Genomic DNA, 19,788 nt, shown 5'->3' with positions numbered 1-19,788 from the left:
TGAAGGCTGCTTACGTTGGGCGGTTTTCCACGTGGTTCCCCGCTTGAGATACGCTCGCCCTCGGGGTCAAAATCGAGATAATCGGCGTTACATGGTTACCGAGCGAAAATAAATCCACCACCATGACTGAGGAGGAAGACGAGCTTGCCGTCACGGACTAGCTGCGCGTATCACAATACCGGTGTTCCATTATGATGATGGTGCCTGGGACTTACTGTCTTATTCGCTCTACTTATATCTGAAGTAAGTTGCGTGACTCTGTCCACTAACCTTCCCATAGAGTGATGCATACATGCAAATTAAAACAGACACTCAACAATTTTCATGTCTGGTGATCCGCCAGTACTCCGTTCGGATAGAATATGACACCACTGTGCAACATCAAAATCGTATTCACGACAACGCTCATTCTGTAGCCACCTAATATGTAGTGCCACAAGTGACAGATTCATGAAGATGTGCACGTCAAATTAGTATTCTGTGATTGAGTGCAGACTCGGAGACGCTACCTGCGGACATCCTGGGTCTGTTCTGTTCTGTACAATGATCAGTCATACCAAGAGCCAGCTTACGAGCAGGAATGATTGACTCCTGCACCCAACGGACCCAAATGTCCAATTCTGCGTCGCTTGAGAAGTAGGCTTCGTTTCGCTTCCCAGGATCCAGACTTGACATTTTGCTCCTCGTTCAAGCCGTTGTGGCTAAAGGCGCTGACAGATACGTTTTGTATTCTTCTCAATCCATAGTGTTTGACACCAACCGCTGTTGGAGACAAACGGACAGCACTTCTATGGGAGATCCCAGAGAGCTATATGTGAAAGATTATACTCCACATCACGCAATGAGTCCACGGCGGACCAGTCTCGGACCCGAATCATCTCGGAGATGGCGCCGCTAGTGCAGCAACACATTGACAGAAGCTTTGTTCATGAACGAGCAAGATGTTGATAAGTCAATAGCAAACAAGGAATTTTCTAATACTATGAAGGTGGCCATGGCAATCGAAGAACTTGCCGGGTTTTCGAGATTGCTAAAGCGGCGGCCTACGTGGTACAGCGTGTAGCACCGGATCCCTTAGTGGATTGCTCAAAGAGAGCCCTCCAGCACAATCTTGAATTAGTAGCATCGCAGTACAGTGGGTATAGGTATCGACGTTTGGAGTGCGCGAGTCTGCCGGCATGAAGTATAGGTCAAGAGATGCAACATGTTCAACGTTCTCGGCCGAAGGCGAGGTATATCGGCAACGCCCGTTACATATCTATTTCAAGGCAGGCAAGTCACTCAAAATTGCCTTCATATATACCTATAAGCTATTGGGTTACCGTGCTTCAGTCCGTACTCCCAGCCGTTTGAAGTCCGAAGCAGCTCTCAAAGTTGGCGCCAATTGTACGCAATACCATTTACCGGGAATATTTCGCCGACGATATGCGCGGGGCTCTGGCATCAAGGCAATGTATTGATCGTAAGATTCGTACAGTCGTGTATGCTCTAAACATTGCAGTCTAAGACCTGCTTGTTGAGTGTCATCCTCTAGTACCTCAAGCATTCTGTGGAAGGTTGGATGATGAAAAGCACAGACAATGAAGGTTTCTATCCACGGGGTGGTTGAAGCAGATTCTCTCGGGTGGGACGGATTAGCCATAACCTGAACGATAGGTATCAAGAGCGGCAATTAAAGTGGTATGAAGAGTAGCTAACTTAGTTTCTTAGACTAGGGCCACTGCGCGTAGTGTCATTGAGGCACAAATTTCCGATGTCGGCGGATCGGCGAGTTGGTTTGAAAATGGCTATGGATGCCACTCTCTGTTTGATATATGGCCGAGCGTTAAGAGTCGCGAGTAAAGATGCGCTCATGACTACTCTTAGAAGACGGGGAAATTTGAGAAACGCACAGACCAAGGAGATCCTGACTCACGCTTTGGAAGAACGAAGTACAGTGCGATGTACCAGTTTTTCTCCATTACCGGTAAGAATGCAACCTGAGGACCAATTTCGCTTTCTCAGAGTTATAGTGAGAAAAAGATCACTGGCATACCATGAATACACATAGAGTAGCACAAATGCTTTGTATTCTGTCAGCATAACCGATGGATTTTAAAGACAATTATACCTTGTCAACAAGCCTGTACTGATGGTATATATCATCATTACATCGATCATTGAATTTGTGCTTCAACAAATGTGTAAGCATAATGGTTGAAACGAGTTGTGCAAAGATTGCTCACTCTGAAAAGCTTGTACGACTTCTCGCCAAGAGGGTGCACAAAAATGTAGTAACAAATATATCAGCAACAGCTCCCGACCCAAGGCCGACATAGATAAAGTACTGGTATCATTGATTAGTACTCAAAGATATCTCGGAACATCGTCCCACTTACAGAAATCTGCGTGAAAGTGAGGTGCTGACGAAGTGGAGTGAAGCTGGAGTTGTTTAAGTCACGTTTGATGCTCGAGAGTCAATACAGTTTACCTCCAGATAGAATATGCTTGAAAATAATAATCTTATATATGAGTCCTTGTTCTATGGTGAGACTGAGGATAAGAAGTACCTAGTCCAGACACTTTGGAATATAACGCAATATGAGTCGCTGTAACATCGAGTAGACAGATAATGTGACGTACCAAAGTTACCTAAAGACGCTCCTGACTGAGAAAACCCGGTGTCAAACGCGACTGGCACGAAAGAAACAGTCGCTTACAACAGTAGCAACCATGGTTTTGTTTCGATTGCTGACTGTAACGAATGAACTTAGGTATGTGATATTTTGTTCAACACTCACAAATCCAGATGCGCCAACAAAACAATCTGAAAACATGCATAGTTGGGTCTTAAAACTGACGTCAAAACTAGGCTACTTACGCCCTCACAACTGTTTCGCTGATAGTCTGTGATCATTGTCTCAGCTTGGAGCTCTCAAAGGATCAACAGCTTACAGAAATTGTAACATTCGCCTATTTGCCATATTTAAGGTAAGCTATCAGAAAGAAAGCCTCGAACGCAGACGAACCGAGAGGATCCTAATACATTTTAGTAGTTTAATTTCTGGTCCTGGAGTTAAAACTTACCACAGAGACTGCTCGACTACATGAGGATCGCTATTCGTGATAATCGCATACGTATAAAAAACTTGCGCTACAAATGCCAGTTGAACAGTGTCGAGTAACCTGGTAGACGGTGAACTGAATGCACGCTGAAAAACAATAACAAAATGCAGAAATACCACAAAAAGGCGATCTGCGAAAAGGAGAAGTGATAGCCATAATCTTCGTGCGCATGGGAGGGTAGAAAAATCGCTCACCAAGACTTTCATGGGCTTCGGGTCGCAATCACTGTGTTTATAGTAACTCAGCGTCTGTATAGTATTGGCACCATATAGGCTGTATCATGGTCAGTTCCAGGAGCTTTGTGAGCAGCGAAATTCTGGACTGCACGTTGATGCTACTATAACACCTAATTGACATTCAGTACCACAGTCGGCTATGCAGGCAAAACTCATTTCTGACGTACCAGCATATACAACATCATTAATAGATTCAGAAGATACAATTGTGTCCATTGAAACCTAGTTGTTCAGCTGCGTGGTGGGCGATTGGTGAGCGCTGCCAGAACGATAAGCATAGTTTATAATGCCCCTTGCGGAACGTCCGAAAGCTATGGATTCTATCCTCCGACGTTGGTGCTTCGTGGACAACGCTCACAGCCGCAATATCATGTGTCCCAGTCGATCAGTGGAATGCGAAGACGGTGAGACCATATAATTACACCATCGAAAATCGGAGCCATCATTCCCATCAATCACGGATGTACCAGGGTGGCTGTAGCTCGTCACACATTCCGAAGAGCGACAATTACTACGAATTCGGAAGTGGCCTGAGGTGGGAAACAGGTACACACCTGAACGCCTCGTGAGCGACTACTATGCGATCTAGACAGTCTTGGCCCGTCCAAACCATTAGGGTAAACAAGCACTTGATACAGCGCAATGAAAGCCAAGCTTTGTAATGATGGGTGCATCAAGTCCAACACTGCTGTATTCGGTCGCTCGAGTCGACAATTTGAAATACTGCATTCGAACATTCAAGACACAGGATCACAATCCGGAATCAAAGACACAGAACCATTATTGCCACCACTACGGGCTCGACCTGAACCACATTCCAGTATCCGAGTCGGCTGCAAAGACACTGAAAATAGCTGTAGTACGATAATCGCCGCGTACCTTACGTGACCCCGTTAGTGGAGGCAAACTTCACCCTCAGAGTGAAAGCGGGTTCCGAAGGTAAGGAGCTTTTTCGGAGGCCTCCGCGGCAATTCGAATCCCCTCACACAACGCGCGTGAAGCTCACACGGACCCTAGGACGGCGCCGCCGCACTCCTCTTCATCGCCTTCGGCATGCAGTCGCCTGTGCGGAGTGCTGCAGGCGCAGTGGATGCTCCGTGTCGGGAAGCCACCGGCCGTTCTCGGAGGCGTATTGCGCTTGGCCTCGCCATCGCCCCTATGTCCATTTTTCGATATTATCTGGGACGGGTGGCATTCAGGAGAGCGTCGCTCTCTGCTCCCACCTCCAGGTAAGTCATCAAAATGGTCATTCGACGTTCAGCGAGCTGAGACCACTCGTTCGCATTCGTCATCAGCTATTACAGCGCTGTTCGCTGGCATTGCCAATATCGCCGCTGATATAGCATAAGTGAGTTCTGCCTCGCCGTCTCCTATTCGGACACATTCCTCACGCAGTTTATACGGACAGATTTGAATTTGTTGTTATTTTTTCGTCGCCCACCCTCCTCATCCCCTTTTTTTGATTTCGCATCCGTTTCTAGGTCACACTGGTGAGGCTAGCGCCCGGGCCGATAACGAGCGGGAGTATCAAGCTTGACAATGGACACTTTGCTAGCATGTTCCATGTTTAGGTGACTGTTTTGGTCAAGACCTTGTCCCGAAAACGGATCCTATCCCGGAACTCGACGGTTAATGATGCACCGTAACGGAAAAGTTGATTTCCGTTAGCCATACACAAAGGGTCAACATTGAACGTATTTCATGATTTATATATCCAAGAGGAAGATGGGGACTCAGATGGAACAACAACGAAGAATTCTCGAGAGAAACGTGCACCTTGCTAAAGATGTGGTACAGCGTCGCTCGTGCCAACATAGCATCTTCTAATGTACATGGAACAACACTCAGGCCAGCGATCTCGATGAAGATTCGAGCGGCTCGACTTTGAGCGGCAATTGTGGTGCACCACTAATCTTGCCGATAGTAGGATAACGCACCACCCCAACGTTCCACTCGATCGGCTTTCCGCTCGGACGAAACCTGAAGTGAGAGAGAAGGACAGAAAGTACGACTTCTGCATGGAAGCCAAGTCAATCCAATGTTTGTACTCGAATCTCTCTCACTTACTCATCTCCATCTCTGAAAACTTGAAGCCGCTATTAAATCTCGTCTACATAAGTGAGCGATTCAATGCCAAGAGTCGGCGACGTACATGCAGGATCTCTTTCCGCCTATAAATGACATGCTGTTGCACCTTGTTACTGCGTCAAACAAAAAGCGAAGAAAAACTGGAAACGAACAGGTTAGAGTATACCCCAGGGATAGGATTCTTTGTAACGGCGCTAGGTAAAGGAGATAGCCAGCGCTCCGGCTTCCAATCGAACGCATCTTCGCCCCAGAGTGCTTTATTGGCATTGCAGCCAAGGACTCCGATTAACACGTTGGTGCCTTTGGAAATCGGAAGTTCATTAATCAGGCTGCCATCGTTGGCAACAACCGGCTCTGAAAGTGGTAAGACCGTATCCTGTGTTGCTCTAGTCGCGAGAATGTCAGAGCATCCAATAAAAGCCATCAAACAACCTTGACTTACGTACGGAACGTAAACACAAGAGGCGGATCCCTATCGCTCAAAATCAGTGCCATACGCCGAAAGTTATGCAAAATCTGAACAGATACTCACAAACGTAGAGTTTCGCGACAAATGTTATCGAGGTAAGGCAACTGGAACAGATCATCGAATGATAGGCCGAGACCAGCTTTTGCGTCAAGAATCTCCTGTCGGAGTTTCTCCTGTACATCAATATTGTCTGCCAGGCGTTCCAGTATACGAGCCATTAGGTTTGAAGATGTGTCCGTCGCTCCAATTACCAATGTACTTAGACTGTTGCATCAGTATTCATGCTCAGTATATGAGTGGGGCAGGTTACTGACGATATCTGTGATACGAGTTCATATTCAGAGAGACTTTCGGCACTTGATGTTGCCATGTTTGCCCTCACTAGCCACCAAATTCAGAAGTGCCATATGAACAGGCGAAGAGACACGTACTCAGAATGCTCATGATATCCTTTCCTTCTCCAATCTGCTCTAGAAGCACTTCAGTGCCCATCGAAAGTGAAGCTTTCTTCGCCTCGTAGATCTCTTGTGACTTCTCGCTCATAGTATCCACAATCTTTTTGAGTGTCTGGAGATGCTGATACGGAATCATATCCAGTAAGAGACGCCTGAACCAAGCCGGGCCTATCTTTGAGAAGAAGTAGACGATATTCCGCATCCCAGAAAACCGCTGCATACTCGGGCTAGAGAGAGACACAGAGCACATGGTTAGTTACATCAGGTATCATAGCCGACAACAGGGACGGCTGACACTAAGTGTTTTAAAGCGTGTCCATACTCGTCGCCTGCGTCTTTGACGAGTGGATCGAAGGAGTATCCTAGTCCGCCTTGTCCTATCACTTCGAGCGCAGTACGCCCCATCCAAGATAGCATATCAATATCTTCTTGTTCGGTCTTCACCTGGGCCGAAATGGCATCACGAAGCTACTCCTCATGTCAATACTTGATCTGGGAAGCACCGACTGATATAAAGATATACCTTATACGCAATTTGGTAGACAAGTGGGAGCATGGATCGCAAATGGGTTGACGAAAATGCGGGAAGAAGCAACTTCCGTTGTCTTCGATGCACGTCTCCTGTAAGGACATAAATATTTCCAACTAGATAAGGTGCAAAAAATTAGACATACCAGCAGTCGAAAGGAGGCCGGGTCCTAATAGAAGGTTGTTTTCCCTATGTATTGCATCGTGAGCCAATTCCCGCACGAGCGAGCAACATCAAACCTACGTGAAAAAATGATCAGTCTCCTGGAATATATCTTCTTCTTTGATCAGAATCGAATGTAGCGCTTTGGGATCGGAGATGTATGGGATGATGCTCTGCATTATCCATTCCACATTAAGTATACTTTTGATACGTTATAGCGCACGCACACCCATAGGACCGTGTATCTTTGAAACCAGGCCATAATCCAGTGCCACATGTCTCTGGAATTCAGTGCCATGACGAGAAAGGAACTGAGGAAGATTCCCTGTAAAATATATCAGCATGAAGTTTTGGGTTATCTTAACGGCGTTGAAAATGGGGCAGACGGACCTGTCAGATAGGAGGCTCTTGGAGGGCCTGGAAGTCTATGAAGCACGCTTTCAGGAGTCCAGACGTGCTTGATTAATCGCCAAGTGACGAAGACAATGCCTAGAAGGACGAAAACGGGCTGGATGTGCGGTGCCTCCATGTTTCCCAAATTTACAAGCTCGCCTGGATCCTGCTTCGTTATATACCCTCGAGGTTTGAAATTGTTACGGCAAGATCCAGGATGTATACCGAGAATTCCCGCCATCTTGCAGCCCACGGCGACAAAGAGGGCATAAATCAGATGCATGGCCCCGGCTCGGAGCACTGATGATGAGCAATATTTCGCCACACAGACCACCCAAACATAGTCTGATCTGAGCATCGATTGTATTGTGCGGGCAAAGCTGATACTCGACTTCCAATCAACATAATCTCACGGCGACCAATCCCGAGGCGTCGAAGTAGACGAAGCGCGATACATCGCCGTCTGTCACAAAATGCCACTATGGTATCAGAGAGACGCGACTGAATTCATGAGAAGCAACGAAGAGCACATAACCGTCAAACACCGATGTAATGCAACTTCCTCCAAGACAAATTTTCAATACGCAAAAGGTATTGCTCTTCCTCCTTGATGGGATATGTTAAACGGGTTAGGAGGCCACTAGTAATGACATCGTCAAAGCTGTCAAATGCTCACATACTAATGCAGGGTTCGAGCCCACGTGAATGACAAACATTCGTTGGAAAGAACCCGGAACTTGAATAGGGCGCTGATGGGGATACGGGCGGTAGGAGCCATGTGAACCCCCCACGCTAGATTTCTAGACCTAGGACCACAAATCAAGCAGCACGATCATATGGAAATGAAGAACTAAACAGTGGACCCAATTAAATGAACTTGGGATTAAACGTTAATCTCCCAGCAAGTTTGCGTAGCGTTTCAAACTCCGCTGTGGCTGCAGTGGCGACCGAGCAGAAGCAGACCTCCACCAACGGCCAGTGGCCTTAATAATAATGTTATCGGGTACAAGTATAGATAAGTGCTGTTGTCTGTATTATTATCAAAGAACGACGCCGAAGTTAGCGTTCGCGCGCGCGCAGCGTAGCCTGACAGCGACGTTTAGTCGTTGGTGCTTCAGGGACGAAATGCCTGGTATTACACACCTGACAGTGACGTTTAGTCGCTGTCCGTTACTGTAAGTACATTGTACATATGGTGAATAGAGCGGAAATGTACTTGGTGCTTCAGGGGTGCAATGCCTGAAGCACCGATGCGTACAGACTATGAATATATATCTCTTACAACGTGTGCGGGTACTTATCTATCATAACCATTTGAGTCCGTGCGCGTTTCGTAGACACGCCGTATCCGCGTGTGCGTGTTGCATGCACTCGCGCAGACCTCAATCTGCGACAATTATTACCATTCAAAGGATTTCCACATTGAGTAGACCCTATAAGAACCACTGTTTATTTGTCTAAAGTCCTACTACAACTATAGTAGACTACCGCAGCCATAGCGGAGTTTGAAAAGCTACGCAAACCTACTGGGAGATTAACCCCAAGTATTGAATGACGCCAAACACTGCGTACGACATGTGGAGGTTCAATTATTCATTACCGAGAATATAAGCAGCGCAGCCATGAAAGCCGCTGATCCCGGAGAACGAGCCCTCGCACCCAATGGTGCAAGATAAGAAGACTATGAAAAAATTCACAGGATCAGTGAAATACCCATCCACGACGCTAGAAGATGAGTGCTTGCTGAAAAACCCTGCATACAGACGCACATTTCTGGGCATGTGTTGATGTAGCTGATTTTTTTCCATTTGAGCATGCTCACAAAGGCCAACTCCTTCCGAATGGGCATATGGCATTTGCGCGGACTCGTCCGAAGTGATTTGATGGCCTGAGCAGTGGGGAACAATAGGGTCTTTCAGAGTAATGTTTTGGAGGCTGTTTTGGATGTGTTTTCTCTGTTTTGGATGTTGTTTCGACGAGTTCGAGATGCCCGAAAACACGGCAAGAGCCGAAAACAAGTTTTCGTATGGCTGATCAAAGTTGAACGCAGTTTTCGGCATTGAATGGCCCGCACCACCTGCGAGCGGAGCTTCAAGTGTCAAGATAATCAATCTGTCAGCCACTGCCATCGCGACATGACTGGCAGTCTACAATCTATTCGACGTGCATCCCCCCGCCCTCCACAGCCTATGCTTTCACATGCCCACGCAGACGGAACGGTCCCGCGCAAGCGGTGCCCTTGAACACGCGTTTCTTATACAGTTTATTGCAGACCTGGAGACTGGCCTTGATACTGGAGAAATCTTACTTCATGAAGATGAGTCAGATTCATCAGCTTCTGAGTCTAGTTCCAATTCTTCGTCCTCATCCTCGTCATTGGCATCATCCGTGACATGGTGGAAATGGGGCTTTTGCCACCTGTAAGCTCATATGAAAGTCAACAAAAAATCTTCCGATGCAACAGTGAACTTACGGCATCACAACCGCACGTTTCTTCTTCTCAGGCTCCAGGAGCTGCACACTGGTAGCATCGGCGGCCTTCTTGGGCTTCCTGCTACGGGGAGGCTTATCCTCCTTTTTCACATCATTTCCCGCAGGATGGGTGGCCTTCCAACTATTTGGTGTCCCACCGGCAGCATCTTTCTTTGCTCTTGGGGACTGAGTTGCAGAGGACTTCTTGTTGCCGGACTGGGCAATGAGAAGCCGAGCTTGCAGAGTCTCTTTAACAGTCGGCATAGAGATAAAAAGTCCAGGCGTTACTAAGACAAAGCTTAGTGTGCAGGCAAGACAGATATTAAGCAGTGCGTGTCGACGAACGACCGTAGCTCGGCGAGCGAGTCGTCGATTCGATCTTAATTCATGCTCTGCTCACAGGTGGCGCGGGCCGTTCAACGCCAAAAACTGTGTTCAACTTTGATCAGCCACACGAAAACCTGTTTTTGGCTCTTGCCGTGTTTTTGGGCATCTCGGATTCATCCAAAATAACATCCAAAACTGAGCAAAAACACGTCCAAAACAGCCTCCAAAACACTACTCTGAAAGACCCTAATGTTCAGATTCCTTCCCAAGATAATGTATCTAGTCACTCCGACAGCTAGACTGCTGTACTTATCGTCTACTAGCATAGGGCCTTGCCCTCGAGGACTATATACAAGGCTCACGAACAAGCAAACAAACAAACAAGACAATGTATACAGTCGATAAGTTGGGCTGATTTCCGGAAGGAAGATCCACGGTCGCTTACCTCAGCGCCCCGATCCGGGCAGCCCTGCACGTGGAAGCGCGCGTTCGCGTTCGCGGTGAGAGCTCGAACGAAGGAAGGCCATCGGCAGCGGGTTAAAAGGGGGAGGCGACAGCTCGCATGTCCGTGAAAGATGATGAGGACGGCGCGATGGCCAGAACGCAATGCGTGAAGACAGAACGGTGCTGGTGCGCCAGAAAACAAACTGCCAGCGAAACCGATGCGGCGAGAGAGGCGCAGACGCCCTGCAGGCGGCGCCGGCCTCTGCCGGGGTGCCGAACGCAACCGAGTACCACTGTGGATTTGTGTGCGATATGTCATACCTCTCCCGAAAATCCCCCTCTCCTAACGTTCAATCCCAGTGATATATCGGAACAAGGACATGACCGTTAGCCACAGAACAACAAGAGCATGAACAGGGTACATCATTATGTTGAACGCGGTCATGACTAAGTATAAACACCACCACATTCGAGTTATGGTGTGTATTACGTACACAAGTTTACAATACCAAACAAAATGCTGACTCAAGGCTGTCCTCAAGAATATCATGGATCACATAAGATCTAAGTAAATAAGTCCCTGAATTATCAAAATATCATCGTAAATGACCGGAGTTGTAAATTTTGGTACTTTCTGGCCTTGGACCTTGGTCGGTCAGTTGTGCTCTGCAGCTGAGCTCACCGTCGTGAACGGAGAGCACATACTTCCATTCTAAATGGCTCTTGTCTGATAAACTCGCAACGTTCTACAGAGCTCACGCTCATTCTCTCTGTATCTAGTCTTATTCTTGTTCATTATTCGTGTACAACATTCTCGATGAGCCAAGTGGAAGCATCAGCCTCGTCGGTGAGTTACAGTGTCACACCGAGCTCAACATATAGTCGAACGTAGAAACTATAGGTCGCTGTTGATGGGCTTCTCTCTCTGTCGCTGGCTGCGGCCAGTGCTGCACCCATTCTCATGAAGCGCGACAGCGCGCAAGAGGACTTGCCAACCGTAGACGGCTCTAATGGGCCGAGCAGCTCGACATCGGGAGGTGGGAGTACCGGCGTGGGTTCTAAGGTGCATGCATCCCATAAGTATCGGCGGCCCTCTTCAGCCGGTCAGGCAAGGAGAAGACTAAGCGAAGCCCGGGAGGCAGCCAGCCGTCCTTCGTGCGTCCATTCTGTTCTCTTAGTACCTCGTCCACAAACATACTCCCATTAGGCCGGTGACGATCTCCGCCGCTGCTGCGGCGCTCACGTCTCTGGCGAAGCTATCGCTGAGCGGCACCCCGCCGCCTCAGACTTCCACGACCCTAGTGTCTGCGTCGGGAGTTATGGACTCCACTACGAACAGCACAAAGCAGGAGGCGACGGAAACCGATCCTGTGGGCTCAGAACTTGTCGTAACTGGAATTAGCGTCACGAATAGCAAGACTGGTGCAGGGAAGAAACGAGGGTCGATTTTCAAGTGCGAGAGCTGCTCAAAGGTGTATCGGCATCCGTCGTGCCTCATTAAGCATCGCTGGGAGCACTCTCCGCATTGGCGCGAAGCGTCCAAGTTCCTTCTTAGCAAACATCAGCAAGTCCAGATGCTGGAGGTAAGAATTACCGTTTGTAGGTTCTCTGGGGTGCACTAACAACTTGAGGCTAGGCTGCTGCCATTCTGTCGCACATAACCCCGTCCGCCACAGGCGGCTCGTCACTTCCCGAAGACCGCTCGCTATGGCCTTCCTATCTCTCCGGGGGTCTGCTACCTCCCCCGAGCCAGGCCAACACTCTCAGCATTCGCACGGCAGCAATCAAGCCAAGCATGTCCACCTTCTCACTCGAGCAGCCTGCTCCGTTCCCAAGCTCGAGCTCCGTTCCTGCACCGTCGGTGCTGGTCGCGCGCTCCGGCCCACGCATGCACGACTACGCAGTCCCCGCTGTCGGCGGCGTCACTGAGCTACGCCCGGGCGTCCTTGCCGTGCCCAACACTGGGACCAGCAGTCACACACCGCCTGTGACGGACAACGGTGCGGACACACCCGCGCCCCAACGCTCCGTGCCCGTGCCTATGCCAGGTGCCGGCGCGAACACGCACCATCACGCGCGCGACGGTGGATACAGTCTCGTGAGTGCGCCGTCCGACGCGTGGAGCTCGCCGGTATCAGTCGGTTTCGCGTCGTCTTCATTCCGTTCGTCCGGCGCGTCTGCGATCGAGCGCTCGTATTCGGACGGGGCCGGTGGCTGGTCGCTACCACGGTCCTCCGTGCGCTCCAGCTCGCGGTCGCGGAGCGGATCGGAGGAAAGCGAGTACGTAGATGTAGATGGCGACGGAGAAGACTACAACGTGGCTGGGAGGTACGGGTTTTCGGCGCGATCACGCAAGTCAGAGGGCGTGCGGTCAGTCAACGGTGGCCCTGAGAAGATCGAGGAGGAGTGGGACGGCATGGAGATGGAAATGGAAATGTGAGCGAGGTGTGAGGTGTGGAAGGCCCAGACAACGGATCGGGGTATGCAGTTCATTCGGACATTGTATGAACATGGTGAGTTCCTGTACTTTATAGCGAATGTCGGCTCCGCCGACTGATTCTGATACGTCCGATATCTATTCGTATCTTCGTCACTCGTGCGTGTGTATCTGTATCATCTGTACACTTCTATCTAACCGCGTTACTGTACCTGGTTTACTTGGCAATCTGAGGATGTTGACGTTATCACACCCGCGGACTTTGAAGCCCAACGCAACTCGACCAAATCGTGTACGGCGTGTATGACGATGGTTGGTGACAGCTCCGCAACTCTTCTCGTCGCTGCATATGTCTATACCTGCTCCTACGACGCGGTTTGCGGTATCGTCTCCAACCTCTAAGTATGTTCTTCAAGTGTTCTCGTAGAAATTCCGGAGCACGACGGGTATGAATCAGCCGAGGACCCTCATTGACCCCGAAACTCCCGCTGGCTATAACGATCGTGATGGGATTGTGTTTACATAAGCTCAGCAATGCAACCAGCCGCAACATTTCGACTGGTCCGGATCCACCCACCCAGAAAATCGCGCAGGCAATAATGTTCAAACTTCTCAACTCCAAGCTCGTGTCAATGAAATCTTACGGTCTCACGCCTCCTTCTGTGATAGCGGCGCATTCCTTACAGCGGATTCGACTTGCGACCATGGCTTCCTGCTGCCTTTGTCATACTCCAGTTTACGGATCCTGCGAAATTTGCAGCCACGGGGATTCCTCAGGGATTTTTTTGTGCAAGATTACCTCCTGCAACGAGGTCTGGTCCAGCTTCTGTTCGAACCCTGCGGCATCCCGAGAGATATAAAAACACAGCAACGAGGGGCACAGACCCATACCAACTCTTTCTGCCATCTCCTGTCAGCTTTCCTACTATCAACAACCTCAGACATTCTCCACACCTATCTCTTGTCTATAATCACAACATGTCGACCGTGCTGAAGCCTCCCTTCACCGCCGCCACCGCCGAGCAGAAAGTGAAGCTAGCCCAGAATCTGTGGAACACCTGCGACCCAGTCCGGGTGTCACTTGCATACACGGTGCGTGTTCCCCGGCGGTGGGTGAAAAATATCAGTGATTGCACGGACTGATGTGACCTTGCAGCCCGACACGATCTGGAGGAACAGAGACCAATTCGTCAAGGGCCGCGAGGAGGTGGTGGAGTTCCTCAAGAAGAAGTGGGCGAAAGAGAAGAATTACCGCCTGCGCAAGGAGCTGTTTTCGTTCAACGACGACAAGATTGCGGTTCAGGTGTGTTTGTGGTGCCGCCGCTCTACGCGCGCAAGGTGCATCTCATCTAATTTCCCTCCCGCGCAGTTCTTCTATGAATGGTGCGAGGACAAAGGCGAAGGGGAGGTGCAGTGGTACCGCTGCTACGGCCTCGAGGTGCGTGCCCTCTGCCTTGTCTAGGCTCGCGATTCTGAATAGCGCATGTTGGGCAGGATTGGACGTTCGCAGAGGACGGGCTCATGCGGAAGCGCCACATGAGCGCGAATGATATAGCCATCGCGGAAGAGGATAGATGGTTCAAGAACGTCGCGGCGGACGATCTGGACACGTTCCCAATCTCGGAGAAACATCTCTGAGCCTGCGGGTCGCCGCGGTGCTGCCCAATGCTACCCCGGTACTACACGATTATACACACGGCCTCTAACTCCGCGTACCCCTAGTTGCTGAAGCGTCCCCGAACGATGGTGTATGTGACTGGCTGTAATAGTATTTATGTGTGTAATACAATGTGATAGAGCGTTTCCGACGCAAGACTTGGAGTTTGCGGAAGCGGATGGTGGCGGGCCCCGGATACTGCCAGGCGTCAGCGTGTCCATCGGTGGAGTGGGGACACGAGAGCGCCCCGAGATTGATGTCGCGATCCATGCGATCCAGTTTTGACCCGTGGGCCGCAAATCGTCTGCGCGACATCTCGTCTGCGTCTTGACATTCAAGAGCGCGATCAGGTTCTTCGACTATTAGTCATTACCAATAGTATCGTGCCTACTACTTACAAGTATAGGCTTCTTCGATTCAATACTTGATTAAACACGATATGAAGCGTGTGCTGATCGATAGATTATGTAAGTTGCATATGTCATGAGTATTATTAACTCGAAATACGCGGTACATACCACCGTAATGTCCGCTATTTTCGCAAGCAATTTCGACTCTTTGACTAACCACCACGACCATGCCATGGCCGTGTTGAGCTCCTCTCCTCAACCCATACTGTGCCTTTGATGCAAATTTTAGGCTTGCCCACAACCAGTGGACGATTGAATGTCTGACTTGGCTGCGATACGCCCACGTGTAGTGCCTGGAGCTGAGACTCGAGCGGGGTCTTGGATAACGCGTTTACAACAGCCGGCCCTTCTTTGCTTCGCCGTCAAGTCGTCTGCTCCGCGAAGAACGAAATCTCCCACAAGCAGCGGGGTTTTGGCGCAGGTGAGGCACAGCGAGGCGCCGAGGGCTGCAACTTGAGCTTGTACCGCCTAATATACGCCAGCGACTGGCGTGGACCCTGCGACGCGGCGGCGAGGAGGGCGACGAGCCCGCAGAGGACGCAGCGACGCCCGTGTAGCGCGGGGCGGATGTGATGCAGAAGCCTCCGCTAACGCTCATTAGGCTACTTAGTCTAGCCGAAGACGTACAACGTAAGATGGCTCCCGAGGCCCGGCCCCAGATGAGGATTATAAAGTCCTGCCTGTCGCGGCCGCTAGACTAGAACGTATGTTTCCTTGTTCCCTGTGATCCCCCCCGCGACTATCCCTCGTTCGGCCACCCTACACAGTCCGGGATTATATATACCTCGCCCCCACACTCGTTTTCCACACTCACCGGGACACCCCTCGTCGGACTGGCTCTGGCGCTCGCTCTGCTGTAGCCTCCGTCGACACTCCCACACACCCTCCCTCCCTCGCTAAGTTATCTGACTATGGGCGCTGTTCTTGCCGTGCTGGGCCTTGGTTCGCTATTCTTTCTCTGGACGCAGCTCATCAAGCCACAGAGGACGCTGCCGCCTGGGCCCAAGCCCCTTCCACTAGTTGGGAACATCACTAATCTTACTATCAAAGAGCTTTGGCTGCGCGTGACGCAGTGGGCGCAGCAGTACGGTGTGTACTTTCTATCTAATTTCCTTTCCTGTTGCGCGTGTATCCCTGGCAACAGAGGCGTGCATGGAGATCGAGTTCGAAATATTGCTTCTGCGTTGGAGTGGATGCCACGTTGTAAAGAATTTGCCGTTTCAGGTGCCTCGCCTTGTGGTTATCTCCGGGCAGTCGGGGGAATCGCAGTACATAGAGTGGCCGAGGCGTACCCTGGAGTTGTGGGGGTGCAGTCCTCTGCTCTGCGTAGGGGCGATGGCCGCCCGATGCTGCCGTATCCGCATGGTGCATTCTATGTGGCTGCGATAGTTTGCAAGTTTTCGAGACGCGTGGCGTCAGCGCGCCAGCGCGGTGATACTGTGAAGCATAGGGTTGTCTGATCAATGATGGGCACTTCGCTGCCGGCTTTGGGTTGTTTGCGTGCTTGCCGTCACCCTAGTGATACAGACGAGTTCACGTACTCGGGCGGCACAGGCCCGGCTCTACAAGGACGTGGTTGCCTATTTATCTTGACCAGCGTAACGAGAGTATTCATGTAATGTTTGGAACTGATTCTTCAATGTATTTACAGGCGATGTGGTCTATGTACACGTGTTCGGTCAGGGTCTCGTCTTCCTTAACACATACGATGCCGCTGTGGACTTGCTTGAGAAGCGGGGCGCAATCTACTCTGACAAGCCTGGTCTCATCATGACCGGCGAACTGTGCGTTTGTATGATGTCGCCTGCTTATGTATAACTTAACCGAACTGTCTGACAGATGTGGCTGCGAGAACATGGTGCGTGTCGCGTCCCGTCGCGCCGTCCCACATGGCCTGACGTGCGCTTACTAGGTCGCATTCACCCGTTATGGTGACAAGGCCCGCCGCCAGCGCCGCCTTATGCAGCAAGCCCTAAGTGCCAACAGCGTCCGCAGATACGAGCCCCTCATGGCCGTACAAACGCAGGAGCTCTTGAGGAACATACTCCTCAACCCCGAAGAATACATTGCTAGTATTCGTAGGTGGGTTACTCGGGCTTCGCGAGTTTGCGTACGAAGCTGATGTCGTTCGCCCTTAGGTACGCAGGCGGTCTGACGCTTTCGTGCATCTACGGCTATCAGGTACGCTCGAACGATGACAAGTTCCTCACGCTCGCCGAGGAGTGCGTCGACCTCCTCGCGAACAAGATCGCATCCGGCGGCGGTATCTGGCCTGTTGACGTCCTTCCGTTCTGTAAGTCTCCCGTCGTATTCGTATGCACGCACCACTGACATCTCGCCGTGGCACAGTGCGCCACATGCCTGACTGGATGCCCGGCGCGGGCTTCAAGCGCAGCGCAGCACAGTGGAAGGCCAAGATTGAGGAATTTGTTGACAAGCCATACGAGTACGTCAAAGAGAGCATGGTGAGTTCCCTGCTTGGCGCTGGGTCCTCCCACGCGCTGACGTAGCACCCAGCGGAACGGCACCGCCCTCCCTTGCTTCTGCACGACGCTCCTCGAGGAGATGCAGGAGCGCTGCGAAAAAGAGATAGATGCGGAGCGCGACTTTGATATCCGCTGGGCGGCCAACTCCATGTACTCGGCGAGCATCGACACGGTAAGTCTACCTGCTGAAGCGTCTTCCTACCGCTAATCCATACCCAACAGACGCTCACTGTTGTGATGCACTTCATGCTCGCGATGATCAAGCATCCGGACGTCCTTGCAAAGGCGCAGGCTGAGCTTGACAGCGTCGTCGGCTCCGGTCGCTTGCCGACGATGAGCGATCGTCCGGCACTGCCATACTTGGAGTGCGTGATGAGCGAAGTTCTGCGATGGGGTGCGGCGGTGCCGATGAGTCTGCCGCACCGCTTGATGGAGGACGACGTCTACAACGGCATGCACATCCCCAAAGGTTCTCTCGTGTTTGCGAACGTCTGGTGAGTGGTGCACAACGCTAGACGCATGCTGCTTGCTCACACGCATACGCACACGCAGGAACATGGTGCGCGACCCAGCGCTATTCCCCGACCCACACGCGTTCACGCCCGAGCGCTATCTCGCTCCTGCTGCGGACGAGGCGACCGCGCGGCGGCGCGACCCACGCAACTACGTTTTCGGCTTCGGGCGGCGGCGCTGCCCTGGGCTGCATCTCATCGAGTCTTCGCTGTGGATGGTGATGGCGGCGATGGTCGCGACGCTCGACCTGTCGGTGGCGCTAGATGCGCAAGGGTACGCGGTGGAGCCCACAGTCGAGTTTCAGAACGCGGTGTTCCGCACGCCGAGCGCGTTCAAATGCGATATCCGGCCGCGCTCGGAGCAGGCTGTCCGGCTGGTGCGCGAGGCGGTGGATGCGTGAGCGGGCGTGGAGGGAGTTGCTCCGCGGAGGGGGAGGGAAGAGAGAATATTTGCTGTACTATAGTAGTGTGCTTGCACGTCAGTTTTTCGGACCTTGCTTGTTCTGTCTTTTTGCTGTCGCACTGTTTTTGCCATCTAGACTCGGTCGCATACACTATCATCGCACCAGTTCTGCCATTTCTTCGAATATCTCGGGCCGGTTTTCCCTATAGCACAGGAGTTACGAGTGCGCCTTGCTGTTTTCGCCAGTTGGTGGGCAATGTCAAAAGTATTTCTGAGTTCTATGTACTGAGATTGATATTGGAGTGCTTGTGTTTGCTGTGAGGAACATACTTTAACCACTCGGCTAGCGACTTCGGGGAGCAAAGAAAGAAATTGTCATTATCTGCATGGAAAGCCCATTTTGTATGGGCAGAATGGTTTATCCTATTCACCGTCCAAGTCTTTCCGTTACGTCGGCGAGCAAACCGCTGTGAACTCCTTGCTTTGTATGGTAGCATGCCGTGTGAGAACAGTGAATATAGGACTATATGCGAATAAGAAATACTCTATCGTACATAAGTGAATACAGGAGGATGCCGACAAGTATCATGCCATGCCATGCATATCACATCGTCTCTTATAAACAGCAGCGGGCGCGTCATAGGTGTTTCTCAGAGATCTCGACAGAATCGACGTCGGCAACGTCCTCGGTGAACCATCGGTCCTCCTCGGTGATCGGAACGTCGTTGCCGCTCATATGGCGCTTGCGCATGAGTCCGTCGTCGGCGAACGTCCAGTCCTGGCGGGGGGCGACCGGTGACGCGTGAGCAGGCGGCGGAGGGAACGAGATCAGACACAAAGAGAGCGACGCACCTCAAGCCCATATGTCCGGTACCACTGCCTCTGGCCGTTTCCCTTGTCCACACTCCATTCGTAGAAAAACTGCCGGAGGGTGGAGTGAGCAAAAACGGTGTGGACCGAACGCGCCCGACGCACCTGGACGGCGATTTTGTTGTCTGTGAAGGCGAAGAGCTCCTTGCGGAGGCGGTAGTCGCCCTCGTTTGCCCATTTCTTTGTGAGGAACGCAGCCGCCTCCTCGCGCCCGCGGATGAATTGGTCCCGGTTGCGCCAGATCGTGTCGGGCTGCGTAACGCGTTAAGAAGTCCCGATGTGCTCCACACGAATAAGGGCAGCCGGACGCACCGTGTATGCCTGCACGACGCG

At 51.2% G+C, this 19,788-nt stretch overlaps 5 protein-coding genes across 5 annotated transcripts; 3 read left to right on the top strand and 2 right to left on the bottom strand.

Annotated features, from left to right (window-relative positions):
- Nucleotides 1-5,185: 5,185 nt before the first annotated feature.
- On the bottom strand, nt 5,186-7,678 carry FIBRA_04792 (uncharacterized protein; the record flags this gene model as incomplete). The annotated part of the gene is made up of 14 exons (XM_012326579.1): nt 5,186-5,355; nt 5,409-5,451; nt 5,494-5,512; nt 5,582-5,815; nt 5,872-5,901; nt 5,962-6,156; nt 6,213-6,279; nt 6,330-6,580; nt 6,649-6,821; nt 6,877-6,974; nt 7,028-7,071; nt 7,126-7,217; nt 7,272-7,369; nt 7,435-7,678. The coding sequence occupies 14 exons, from the start codon at nt 7,676-7,678 to the stop codon at nt 5,186-5,188; spliced, it is 1,758 nt and encodes a 585-aa protein (XP_012181969.1).
- A 2,068-nt stretch (nt 7,679-9,746) lies between these two features.
- On the bottom strand, nt 9,747-10,173 carry FIBRA_04791 (uncharacterized protein; the record flags this gene model as incomplete). Its single annotated transcript, XM_012326578.1, has 2 exons — nt 9,747-9,855; nt 9,911-10,173. The coding sequence occupies 2 exons, from the start codon at nt 10,171-10,173 to the stop codon at nt 9,747-9,749; spliced, it is 372 nt and encodes a 123-aa protein (XP_012181968.1).
- Nucleotides 10,174-11,497: 1,324 nt separating this feature from the next.
- On the top strand, nt 11,498-13,120 carry FIBRA_04790 (uncharacterized protein; the record flags this gene model as incomplete). Its single annotated transcript, XM_012326577.1, has 4 exons — nt 11,498-11,527; nt 11,582-11,835; nt 11,888-12,263; nt 12,317-13,120. The coding sequence occupies 4 exons, from the start codon at nt 11,498-11,500 to the stop codon at nt 13,118-13,120; spliced, it is 1,464 nt and encodes a 487-aa protein (XP_012181967.1).
- Nucleotides 13,121-14,095: 975 nt separating this feature from the next.
- On the top strand, nt 14,096-14,755 carry FIBRA_04789 (uncharacterized protein; the record flags this gene model as incomplete). The annotated part of the gene is made up of 4 exons (XM_012326576.1): nt 14,096-14,209; nt 14,274-14,420; nt 14,487-14,555; nt 14,612-14,755. 4 exons carry the CDS (start codon nt 14,096-14,098, stop codon nt 14,753-14,755), a joined length of 474 nt encoding a protein of 157 aa, XP_012181966.1.
- Nucleotides 14,756-16,095: 1,340 nt separating this feature from the next.
- FIBRA_04788 (uncharacterized protein) lies at nt 16,096-18,583 on the top strand (the record flags this gene model as incomplete). The annotated part of the gene is made up of 9 exons (XM_012326575.1): nt 16,096-16,273; nt 16,836-16,968; nt 17,024-17,042; nt 17,097-17,266; nt 17,323-17,477; nt 17,534-17,649; nt 17,702-17,842; nt 17,893-18,164; nt 18,223-18,583. The coding sequence occupies 9 exons, from the start codon at nt 16,096-16,098 to the stop codon at nt 18,581-18,583; spliced, it is 1,545 nt and encodes a 514-aa protein (XP_012181965.1).
- Nucleotides 18,584-19,788: the final 1,205 nt, after the last annotated feature.

The sequence above is a fragment of the Fibroporia radiculosa genome, assembly GCF_000313525.1.
Source record: "Fibroporia radiculosa TFFH 294 genomic supercontigs, scaffold3449, whole genome shotgun sequence".
Taxonomy (NCBI): Eukaryota; Fungi; Basidiomycota; class Agaricomycetes; order Polyporales; family Fibroporiaceae; genus Fibroporia; species Fibroporia radiculosa.
This window is presented reverse-complemented; position numbering and strand designations above follow the sequence as displayed.